The sequence below is a fragment of the Erigeron canadensis genome, chromosome 8, assembly GCF_010389155.1.
Source record: "Erigeron canadensis isolate Cc75 chromosome 8, C_canadensis_v1, whole genome shotgun sequence".
NCBI classification, from domain to species: domain Eukaryota; kingdom Viridiplantae; phylum Streptophyta; class Magnoliopsida; order Asterales; family Asteraceae; genus Erigeron; species Erigeron canadensis.
This window is the reverse complement of record NC_057768.1, coordinates 2245555-2258340: the sequence shown is the minus strand read 5'-3', so window position 1 is coordinate 2258340 and position 12786 is coordinate 2245555. Positions and strand designations below refer to the sequence as shown.

Sequence of the window (12786 nt, the reverse complement as noted above, 5' to 3'; positions counted from 1 at the left end):
TGTGATCTTGACCACTCAAATTAAAATTCAAATTAATCTCAACCTTTTAAATTAAAAGTCAAACATAAATATTTTAAATATAATAACTCTTTTATGTATTTATTATACATTCTTTAATCATGGTAACTTTTAAAAAAATTATTGTAATGGATATCAATTTGAGAATGGACTTGAATTTAACTACTTCTAATATTAATTGTCAGCTCACGTATTATGAAGTAACACATTTATAAACTAAACAATATTTAAAATATGAATTAAACAAATATATAAGAAGTTCGGCTTACAAAATTTTTAACAAAAAAACAATATCATTTAATTAGGAGATCACATGTCAAGTAAATAAAATTGTTTGAATCCCATTATGATAAATTATAATATAGAAGTTTAATTAGGAGTTCATATGTCAAGTAAATATGTTAAAAGTGTTACTTTCTTGAATCTAAGTTTAAAGTCATAAGAAATAACAACTATTTGAGTTTACATTTTAAAACTTTCTATACAAGTTTTTTTTTTCTTTTTTTTCTTTTTCTTGCTATTTTATGTCATGTTTATACCAAAACAAACATATTAGGTCGGTACTATATGCGGTAACGAGGTAATGGTGATTAGCTTTGTCAATCATCCATTCTGAATTTTGATTGTTATTTATTGGTGGAATGTTTAAAAGATAAATGGTTAAGTTATATATATATATATATATATACATAATATAAATATTAAAGCTATAAGGTAGAGACTTACTATGGTATAATGGCTATACTTAGCGGTTTAAAACTAAGACAAATCATATACTTTGTAGTAGGCCTATTAATCGGGTTGATTTGCATACGGTTGGCGGATTAAAACTTTATGACCCCAACTTAAGCTAATAAAAGTTTTAAGACAGTAACTTCAACTCGGACCTGAGTAAGGATCTATCTAAGCCATCCGATTAATATGTTGATTTCAGGTGGGTTAGTGAGTTGAAGTCATGTCACATAGGTTAATAAAGGTAGGTAGGCAGGTTAAATTGGTTGGCAGTTTGATCCCGGGTCATGTGTGTTGGTAGGTTGACAGATTGATTCCAAGTCAAATGGTTGTGGGATAAAATGAGTTGGTAGGTCGACCTTTAAAAAACATTATTTAAATTTAAATATTTTTGGGTTGACAGGTTAAATTATTAATCCCAAAAGTCAACCTGGCCCCAACCCAAAAAAATCAAGTTGGCGGGTTACCAGATCGATATTTCACAATCCTAACCCAATTTTGCAAGTTGGTTTCAAGTCAAAATTCGGGTAAAATCGAGTATTGACAATTTTAATATATATCAAAGTCATTAAATTCGAGTAACTCACTAAGGAGGATCTGGTTAGGACAATTAAATTTAAATCTATTTGCAGATTTTACAATGCCATCCTATACCAATGACGATTTTAATTTTAGATTATTTGTTTAAGTTTTTTATGAGATAAAGTTGATCGTGATTTGTATGCTTATCAATATACTTTATTGTTTCAAACCCGGTCAACGATCGGGTATAGATCTAGTTATAAATAGTTCATACTTTGAATAATTTTATGTTATATTTTTATGTATTCTAATTTTTACATTACCTACTTAATAAAGTTGAGTTCTACTTTTTTTTAGTTTTGATTAATATATTTTGAGACTACTCGTTCAATGGACGGGTTTGAACATTAGTTTAATATAGAGATAGAGATATCACGTAAACACCATTACAAGCACCACTAGAAATATATTTACAAAATTACAATTCTGTATACTTACAGAATTATAAAGTACATTTTAATATATCTTCTAGCCATCGTTATCTTAATCTAATTAAATTAAACCTCACGTACCATAGTAAAATTAAAATCTAAATCAAATTCAAAATTCTAAAGTACATTAATGAAATTCAAATATTGTTCTTCAATCAATAAATTTAGATTTAGATTTTGAGTTTAATAAATCATATTTTTTTCCCCAGCAAATTGATATATTGTTTTGAATCAAAATAAAAGGTATATTGGTCATGTAAAATCTTATTAGCTATTTTTATCCAAAGTTGGCTTGTAGCTACAATGTTCAGTATTAGTGTACGGATAATTGTACGTTGCAATATATCGAGTTAGATCGAAAAGTATCTTAAGGTGTTGATAAACAACGAAGATGTCAGATCAAAAATTATAAAAAGATATTGTCTATAAAAAAAATATTTCAAAAAGATAAATTACAATATATACATTCAATATATTAGAATTATACTCTTTTAATGTGATTTTACTTGCATGTGACAAAATGTAAAAAAGTAAAACTTTGATATGAGACAAATAGTGTGAATGATAAGTAAAGCTGTACGAATGATATCCCGAACCATTTAAATTTATCCATGAAGCGTGGTGATTGGAATAATTTTTCGAGAATACTAGTAGAGTAATACTCGTAAAAGAATTGATTCGAGACAATTTGAAGTTAGAAAATTAATCTAGTAAAAAACTTCATAAAACACTTTTGGATCCGTAAGAACGTTTCACACCATTTTTAACTTGGGTTTAGAATATAATCTTTTCTTTAGTTCACTTGATTTCTAATTTATTATTCATAAATTTAAAACTAATATTAACTTTAAGTTCGACAATATTTTTCTAACAACTTATGACTTATCTACTTTGGAATTTGGATGGCCTTTTTTTACTACATTTTACACCAAACAAACAATTTACAAGAAAAAAACTAAAATGAGCCCATTGTTACACCTAAACATATCATAGCCCAACCCAACCCAGCTCACAAACCCCATCTCTGTTTCTTCTTCTCTGGCTTCGATTTTTGTAATCTAAATTATTTCTTAATAATAAATTTGTAAAAAAAAAAAAAAAAGAAAGAAGAAAAAGAAGATGAGGAAGTTGAAGTTTCATGAAAAGAAGCTGTTAAAAAAAGTGAATTTTTTGGAATGGAAAAGAGAAGATGGTCATAAGGAAGCTTATATTATGCAACGTTATCTCTCTCTCTCTCTCTCTCTCTCTATATATATATATATATATATCTGTATCTGTATGTTCTTTATGTATCTATATATACACAGAGTGATAGTCTTTATAAAAAGTTTGCAACTTTTTTTTATTTTCTGCATTTAAAGGTTTTTATAAACAAGCCCTTAAATGTTTAATGTGTTTTGGATATTAAAAATGATATTTTTTTTGGAAATAGAAAATAAAAGTTTTGAGTGACAATAAATAGCCCAAATGTGACTGTAGAAATTTGTTTGTGTTTGTATGTGACTGATACAAATAGGTGTATCATTGTATTCTGGAATGAGTTTGTATTTATTGTTTTCACATTAATATAAACCTTTATATATATTATATATATATAATATGGAAAAGTGAGTATGAGGTTGTCCCCCATCTAAGCTTAGACGAAGAACCCTCACATACAAATATTTTAATATTTGTTTGAATTTTAAATAAATACATACCCCCCATGATTTTTCATAAAAACCAAATGTGAGGGTTCCCGATCTAAGCTTAGATAGGGGACAACCCCATATTCACTTCCCCATATGTATATATATATATATATATATGAAATTGAGAACTTTTAAATTATGTATTGGATCACATGTTTTTTTATTCATTCACATGTGAAACGTTATAAAAATATATGTTGCATAAGAATTTTTTTTTTAAAACCAAGGTTACCACTCATTACATGTATGTATATGCTGTAATGAGTTTGTATGGTAATGGACATGTTTGGTTGTGTTGAATCTTGTTGCTAGGTATTCGGGTTTGGTTAGAATGGTACAAAAACTAGTTCACATATTGAAGCAGCTGATGGATCCTAAAGACCCTTAGTGTATGCAGATGAGTCGGGCTCTTCTTGAAAAGCTGTGATTTTTTACTAATACCATTATCGTTTTCTTAGTATTCTATATACCAAAGTTATAATTATACATATTCAATTTTGTTAATTAGCATGTGCTAATGCAGGTACAACATTGGTGTGATATCATCTCAGGAAAGCTTAGCTAAGCTTGCTGGTGGGGAGAAGAGGATATCCGTTTCTTGGTTTTGTCGGTAAGAGAGTTGCAGTTCTCTTTTACAGTATACAGTTATTTATAAAGATTGTATATTAAGTCATTGAAAAGTAAAGCTCCCTTTTCGTTTTTTTGTTCAATGTTTTAGACGTAGGCTTGCAACTGTATTGGTAAAGTTGAAGTATTGTGAACGCTTGAAGCAAGCTGTGACATTTATAGAAAAAGGGCATGTTCGAGTCGGTCCAGAAACTATTACTGACCCAGCATATCTAGTAACAAGAAACATGGAAAATTTTATCACATGGGTTGATGAATCCAAGATAAAGAGAAAGGTCTTGGCGTATAATGATCAGCTCGATGATTATGATGTAATGGCTTGACAAAATCCTACATATGATTTTGAACCATGAACAACAATGATTTTGAGCCATGAAGATAAGTTATATTAGCATTGGTGGAGTATCATAATCAGATCATGTTTGGTAGCTGCTACTATGTCGTGTTGTATGTTTGATATTTGATTCTGAAACATTTTTGATATATGTTACTTGTTGAGATGCATCTTGATTGTTGTTAGTGTAACATTTAGTGTTCAAACATGTTTGTCAGTCAATCTCTCTTTTAATTGTTCACCTTTGCTCTTTGCATTCATTTTTGTTATCTTTTATCTGTTAAACGATCAACTGCATTGGCAACTCCTCGGTACTTGAGAGAGAAATGGTATGCTGTTATTTGGGGGACCTAGGTACCAGGTTATCCCCTGAAAATATGTAAGATCCTGATGCAAGTAATATGTAACTATGAACAAACAAAGCCAATGTTATTTTCATTTATTTGATAAAACGAACAAAAAATTGTTTTCATATTTGTTACTTTATTAAATTGATGATACATTTGAGCAATAGATGAAACGATTTGAAACTTATTTTCTGATGTCACTTTACAAACACAATGTTTAAAATCAAAATATACTAACTAATATAGATCCATATAATTATTTTCTTTTCCTCTTTTATATATTTCTCTTGTCGTGTTATTGGTAAATGGTAACACATCAAGTTGTAACTTCGTTTGTGAACATTTATTTGTACTTTTAGTATCTCTTTATCTCTCAATTTGGAAGTGAATCTTCACTTCTGTTGATCTTTAAAAGATGGTTAAGAAAAGCGATGTCAAAATTTCAGCTTTTTAAAACACAGATGTATTATTTCAAAAACTGCTTCTTGAATTGAGTAGCCTGTAGCTGAAGTTTGGTGTTTGATCCAGATTTGTTCGTGTATGTAGTGAAGCAAACATAACAAAGTACTGCATTTGAGTCATTATATATATAATAAGGGAACGGCAGCCTGCTATATGTTTACATGTTTTAACCTAGAACAGATCATCATTACAAGTTACAGTTAGTGAATACAAACCCCAAACCTCACTAATCAAGCCTCAAAACACGCAAAAGATAGTGCTTAAATAATGAAAGAAAAAAAACACTCACAAAAACGAAGTTATTATACACGAATACTTGCTCAGCAAGCACTATCTATACAAAGTAGAGAGTGGCTATTATACCTGAAATGTGAGTATAGTTATAAAAGTTCCTTGTCATAAAAAGCAAGGAGCTGCTTTACATGGTTATTCCAGGCAGCTACATTTTGCCCATCTACTGTTACCCAATCAACAACTGTCGATGCTGGTTGTTCCCACCATTCCTCCAGCTGCATCAGAATGGCATGGCAGAGTGGTAAATTCAATAGAAAAACATATTCTAGTATTTCCATAAAACATTATTATTTACGAACTTAGAAGACAGTGGACAAAGTGTTGGGTGGATTAGCCTAGGCCTTTACGTGAGGACTCTAACAGATACCAGATAACCAGAAGAAAATCACTTACCAATCCAGAGACATATTTGCAATCATCCAGACTCTTGTGAGCATTAACAACCCCATTACGTAACTCAGGCAACCACTTCTCTGTGATAGTTTGTTCTTGTTCTGAAGCCAGATCTAAACAGTAGCTTGTTGTCCTGCAAAATATAAGTGTCAATTATGTTGTATATGAAAAAATAAAGCCTCACACCCTCACTCATGTGCTTATTTAATGGGAATTTGAAAATTTATTCATCATGTTTGTATCCAATGCCAAATAGGTGGGTTGGCTAATGCCATATAGCTTCGGCCATTCGGGTAGGAAAGAGTAAAAGTTTTGGGGAGCATCAGAGCAGGTCAGATAGGCCCACCAACAATTGTTTCTTATGGAGCACTGGGAGTATATTACAAGCACATTTCTAAGTTGTTTGAGCTGTTACCATTTTAGCTAAATCTTCTAAACTTTACCCATTGGAATATGTAAAACCAATCACACGTTATATTATATACTGAGCTGAAATTTGCTTCTAATCTAGATAGTATAACATCATAATCAAGCGGTTTAGTAAAATAAACATGTTATTATAATGTACCTTTCATATTCTTGTTGGGAGTGATAAGCATGATTTAGTAATGAGTGGCCGCTTTCAACAAGATCCCTCCGAATATGAACCAAATTGATAGCCTTTGCCAAGTCCTCTAATACACAAGCCTCAGAACCACGCAACTTCAAACAGAATTCCATTGATTCCAGCACTGATGCTAACCCAGCATCTGAACCTTCAAGCCCTAGATAAACACCCAAACCATAACTTAACGGCTTAATAAAAGACTGGTGCAAAAGACTAATTAAGAACTGATATATTTACAGCAGAAACACAACACGATAGCTAACATAATTTACTTGTGTATAAAGATTGCATTATATAAATAAAAGCACACCTGCAGGATACTGAAGTGCTGCAGAAACACGGCATATGGAAGGAATTGCAGATGGATCTCGGGCGCCAGCTCTGGCTGTTAAAAGGGCAGCGCTCTTTTCAGCAGCGGCTACGGCATCAGGTCCAGTAGAGCCAGTAGGACCCATAGACTCCAAAAGTGCCTGGAGGAGAATAAAGTTAACACATTTAAGACTTCATCAAGACACATTAGACAACATAAATTACACCATGGTTTCGACATAACAATATGGTAAAATAGATATTACCAATACACATACACAGACCTGAGGGGTTGATGGAAGCATGTAAAGGCTATTGTCCGGACTTCGATAAAAGGCTGAAACTTCATTGTCGATAAGATCTTTTGCCATGTTTGATATGTCCATAACAGCCATGCACGCTGGTATAATGGTACTTGATGCATAATTCCTAGCAGCTACAGGTTGCTGGTTCCAAAATGCAGCAGCATCCTACATTGTGAGAAGAAAAACAATGACATTATACGTGATTAGATATCACAGGCATGATTCTATGTAATGTGGGTCTTATAACAACGCAGCTAGCATTTATGGTACTTTCTGATATAATGAATCCCTTAGAAATGATTTAATGCAAACTATTATAAACATGTCATTACCATGTTGGCTCTGAGTAGAGCACTATATATGGACTTGAGTTCCAATCTGCGAGCATCAAACTCTTCAATCTTTTTCCATTTCTTCTTTAAAGAATCTTCAGCTTCCTTCCTTTCTTCACACAACATGTTTAACCGTTGAACTTCAGACATTAATGTAGTCAAGCTGGCCTTCAATCCAGCAGCTTCCCTTTCCTTGGTCCAAACCTCCAGCTGAACATAAAAAAATTGTCATGAATAATGACCAAAAAGAAAACAGAGTAGTCTTGACGGGTCAACCCAGCCTGTCTTAATCATAAACTGTCCACCCATTTTGCCAGCTATAACTATATATAATATTACCTCCAACTGCCTGAGACTACTCATAGTCTGTGAAGTCCCTCCAACACCAAGAGTGTGTGAAGGGTCTATGTCAACAGTTCCATACAAGCGCTTTAAAAGCTTTTGACATGTGCTTCTAGCCTCTGCAGCTTTGTTGAGTTCATCTTCAGTAGCCACAAATTGCTGAACATGTGCTTTCTATAATCAAGAAGATACGCATGAGTAAGTTCCATAAAGACGACAGTAAAATATCCATTTCAATCTCAGAAACAAATATGATGCACAAGGGTGAAGTCACAGAGGTGGCAAAAGGACAGGTTGGGGGCAGGGTCAAAATTACACAACTGCCGGTACAAAATAAACCAATGCAGTTTAGGTAAAAGATCTGGTCAAAATTACCAATCAAGAAAATCGGGACCACCAAGATGAGTGGATACTTGACATACAAAAACACGAGGGATGAAAAACTATACACACCCTGTCTACTAGTTTAGATAATGGCAGATACACAGACAACTAGAAAAAGACATCCCAATCTAACTGGAACACTCATAGTCGAGATAAATGACACAGCTTCGTAGGATCTACATACCTGTCTTTCAAGAAGTTGATTTTGAGTTCCTTTCGAAGGCATATCCACCCCAATTTTACCATTACCATAAAGTTGAAACGGCAATGGCGAGTTCACATCAGGAGACGAATCATGCATAACTCTATTATTTTCATACTTGTACCTGAATGAATATATAAACTTACAACAAATCAGAATTAGTGCCACAAAAGCAGGGGAGATATGATACTGCAATGTAGTGGTGGCAATGGCTGGGTCAGGTGAGTTGGGTTGGGTAATTAGTAATGACCAGTTTGATTTGAAGCGAGTCATTCCTAACTAGTCACTTGACCTGCAAATCCTTTTTGTCCATTTCTCTTATACTAATCACACATAATTAATGCATTGATATGATATTATGATTACAAAAGCAATATTATTACGCTATAATCTACATCTTCGACTAAAACAACTTTGGGTCAATTTCAAATGCCAGCCCTTTTGACCCGTGACATAACCCAAATCAATCCAACCATTAGTGACTAGATTGAAATTGTTACCTCTACCGCTATACAATCCCAAAGCCATTTCTAAATCATATTTACCTTAGCATATCTGCATCAGCTCTGACATCAATTTTCTCTATTTCCTTAGAAATTAAAGATGTCAACCTCTGAGTGTAAGTGGTTATAGCCAGCAGCAACTGAGTAGGACTTCTAAGACAACTTCGAATCACATCATGCACATCACCAGGTATATCTCCATCAACATCAACACCTAACTTAGCAGCATCTACCTGAGGATTCGAATGGATACCAATTCCTTCATATGCAGGAAAAGAGTTGCGAATTTTTTCAATCATTTGTAGTGCAAGAGTTTCACACGCCTTTCGGATATTCCTTTCCTTGCTTGTTTCAATAAGAATTACATCATCTGCAGGTTTTGAGCCTTTTACAGTAGAATAAACATCTCCTTTTTCATTGTCCATTTGGAAACTGCTGCCTACTTCCGAATCATTTTCTAGTATCTGCGCATCTTTTACTTGATTAACATAGGATCGAAGACGCTTATGATATTCCGAAAATATCATAGCTGCCTCATCACATTGTTGCTCATAAGCATCCAACATCACCTGCTTATGCCTGCACCAAGACTAGCAAGATATTATGCACCATACTCAAATCTAAAATTATCGAGATCAATGTATATTACCCAACTATCCCTAGCTTTAATCAGCTGAATAACTCACTCCTAGGAAGCTTATGGCATCACATTTAAACTAAGACCGTCTGATTATCACGTTATCATGCTGCAAATAGTCAATTTCTAGTGTTCCGGTATAGTGAAACCGACTCTGATTATCTGATCACATAATTGCAAACGAAACCAATCCTGGTCTTTTATGGGTCATTTTCAAAACAGATTTTGCTTTTTGTAAAATGACAACATGCCGTCTTGAAACTGCATATTCTCTCTAGAAATCTGCAGATAATGACTTTTTGCCCAAACACTTTTTCCGATCATTTGCATTTTACTATTATCAAATAATCTTTACAAAGCTTAATCTTGATCACCCTCTAAATCCTTAAATAATCACAACTTGTCCGACACAATTCCAAGCACAATAATTTATCCCTAAAGAAACTCATGAAACACTAAATAAATTCATACAACAATTCACACAAAAAAAAAAAGAAAAAACCAAACCTATAATTCGAGCGTTCATCAAGCATCCGTTTTCTCTCAGCTTCCTCTCTCGAAACCTCCAACATTTTCGCCTTCAACTCTTTCCTCTGCCGTCTAACCATATGCCTCAACCGTTCGACTTCTTTCTCCGCCAATTCCCTTTCTTGAACCGCCATTTCTCTCGTATTCCCATCACCCAAATTCTCTTTCTTTTTCTTCCCACCACCCTTAACCCTCCTTCCACCATCACCCCCACCACCCTCCAACCCACCCACATTGTCTTTTTCGCCGTGAACAAGTATATTTCTACGGATAATATCTACAGTTTTATCAGACTTAACTCTATGTAATAAAAAGTTCCAAACTGGGATCATATTACCTCTGCAGACTTTCCGAATTGCATCAGAAGATGGTAATGATGCTTTTGATGATGAAATGTATGGGCCTAATGGCCTGTAACCCATTTCTTTTTCAAGCCATTTTAATATTGCATCTGGGTTTGCTGTTATTACAGATGTTGATGAGTTTTGCTGCATTTTTGGGCCGAATTATTGAAGGGTTTTGGAAATCTTGAAAGATTTTAATTGGTAAAGGGTGTGAAAGTAAAACCCTAATTATAAAAAGGGAATGGATTTGGGGATTGAAATGGGGAAGATAAGTAGAAGTATAGTGGTTAGTAGTAGTAGTGTAGATCTGTAGGTTTTGGTGGGTTTGGATTTTGGCCGGCAACTCTACAATTAAACAATTTTTTCTGTTTTAAAATTTTGAATTTTTTTAGAAAAACATAGATACTAACTTGTTTTTATTAATAGACTAGATATATCCCCCGCGATTCGTCCCGGAAAACATACGCTAATTTTAAAAATGAACAAAAGAAGAAGAAAAAACACTCCCATAAAAAAACATACTTAAGAAAAGAGTTTATAATAAATATTACTTAGAAAAAAATAGTGACAAATTGAAAAACAAAAAAACATAATCAAACAAAATTAATAGAAATAAATAAATAACAAAAGAAATAAGAGTGAAAAAAGATTACATAGTAGAAGACAAATATATTTTTAGAGGATTGAAATTTATATATGGCAAAGCCCAAACTTTAAAACCAAAAGTCTAAAAATCAGGTCAAAAATATAAACATAAAGCAGCCCACCATTGTAAAATAAAAAAAGTTCTAAAGAAAGTGGGATCGAACCCGAGTTTCGCAGAAAACAGGCTACGCGCTTAGCCAACTGAACCAACTCAATGTTTTGTGATACATCTGCCGTATATATTATTTATACGGTTTCAATCGATTAAAATAAGCGGCACGCAATCCCGTATTTCCAGTTTTATCATAGTATACAATGAAAGAGTTAATTACACTTTTGGTCTTGTCAAGGGTTAAAAATTACCGTTTTCCTCCCTACCTTTTGTATATTACCTTTTTGGTCAAAATTTTTTTGCTCCGTCAACTCTTTTAATCCAATTCTTGAAACGGACGTTAAAAGCACATCACGTGACCTGCATATGATGGGTATTTTAGTCTTTTTTTTCTAACCGCAAGGAGTAACTATGTAACTAACTTTTCTAAAATATTTATTTTTTTATTTTTTCATCAGATTTTTAACTTATTCAACCTTTATCTTCATCATCATCATCAATATCATCAACAAATCAACAACTGCAAAGTCAAAATTCATAAGAACCCATAATCAAAACACAAATATCCAATATACAAATCCTAAAGTAGATTTTGTATAAGAAAAGCTAACTAATAATACGATGGTTGATATTTTTCTCTTTGTTCTGCAATCTAATATTTCACGATTCTCAAACCTACCAAATCTCTATATAGCATCTATATATCTATGTCTGGTAATAATCCCATCTCTCTATATATATGTTCCAACCATCACCTGGCTACCACCACTCGCACCATCCCATATACATAGATATAGATATTGTAAGAACCAAACTCATTTAGTTAAAAACCAAATTTTTTTTTTATAGTGGATCCCCACTGCGGCGCAGTGGGAAGTTGCGGCCCAGATCGTCCAAAAGCCCCCACTACGGCGCAGTGGGAAAATTCTGCGCCCAGAATGAAAATTATATAAACTGAAAATTAATAAAACCCTTTAAATTCGGAATTTTGATGCAGCTAGGGCCGTCCCAGACTGCCTCCTGGGCGTCCCAGACTGTGCCCCAGAAATATGGATTTTTCAGATTTTTTGCTTTGACACTTCTTGACTTGATTCTCAACTTTGCTTGACTTCTTAGTGATCCATTTAGCTCCAAATCACAACTTAAGACTTGAAACACTTATACAAACATAAAAACGCCCTAATCGTCTATTAACAAGCACAACAAGTGTCATTTTAATCCATTACGATTATGCAAATTAGGCGTTCATCAAATTCCAAGCACAATAATTTATCCTTAAAGAAACTCATGAAACACAAAAAAACTCATACAACAATTCACAAAAAAAACACAAACCTATAACTTGAGCGTTCATTAAGCATCCTTTTTCTTTCAGCTTCCTCTCTTGAAACCTCCAACATTCTCGCCTTCAACTCTTTCCTCTGTCGTCTCACCATATGCCTCAACTGCTTGACGCCAATTCCCTTTCTTGAACCGCCATTTCTTCAGCATTCCCATCACCCACATTATCCTTCTGCTTCTTCCTACCCTTAACCCGCCTTCCACCATCACCCTATATGTTATCTTTGGGGGAACAAGACAACAAGTATATTCCTATGTATAACATCAACGGTTTTGTTGGACTT

At 33.4% G+C, this 12786-nt stretch overlaps 2 protein-coding genes across 4 annotated transcripts; one reads left to right on the top strand and one right to left on the bottom strand.

Annotated features, from left to right (window-relative positions):
• The first annotated feature begins 2872 nt into the window (after positions 1–2872).
• On the top strand, positions 2873–4675 carry LOC122579497 (U3 small nucleolar ribonucleoprotein protein IMP3-like). Of its 3 annotated transcripts, XM_043751677.1 has the most exons (4): positions 2873–2982; positions 3767–3877; positions 3978–4064; positions 4173–4675. In XM_043751677.1, exons 2-4 carry the CDS (start codon positions 3846–3848, stop codon positions 4402–4404), a joined length of 351 nt encoding a protein of 116 aa, XP_043607612.1. In that variant the 5' UTR covers positions 2873–2982; positions 3767–3845; the 3' UTR covers positions 4405–4675. The 3 variants fall into 3 exon arrangements, 1 of the variants encoding a protein (XP_043607612.1); XR_006320655.1 differs by lacking the exon at positions 2873–2982 and having other exon boundaries at positions 3635–3843; XR_006320656.1 differs by lacking the exon at positions 2873–2982 and having other exon boundaries at positions 3635–3855.
• Positions 4676–5484: 809 nt separating this feature from the next.
• LOC122578411 (AUGMIN subunit 5) lies at positions 5485–10836 on the bottom strand. Its single transcript, XM_043750367.1, has 10 exons — positions 10040–10836; positions 8938–9474; positions 8375–8516; positions 7804–7980; positions 7465–7674; positions 7112–7297; positions 6829–6988; positions 6480–6675; positions 5912–6044; positions 5485–5733 (listed from the first exon to the last, which is right to left on the bottom strand). Exons 1-10 carry the CDS (start codon positions 10552–10554, stop codon positions 5605–5607), a joined length of 2385 nt encoding a protein of 794 aa, XP_043606302.1. The 5' UTR covers positions 10555–10836; the 3' UTR covers positions 5485–5604.
• Between the last annotated feature and the right edge of the window lie 1950 nt (positions 10837–12786).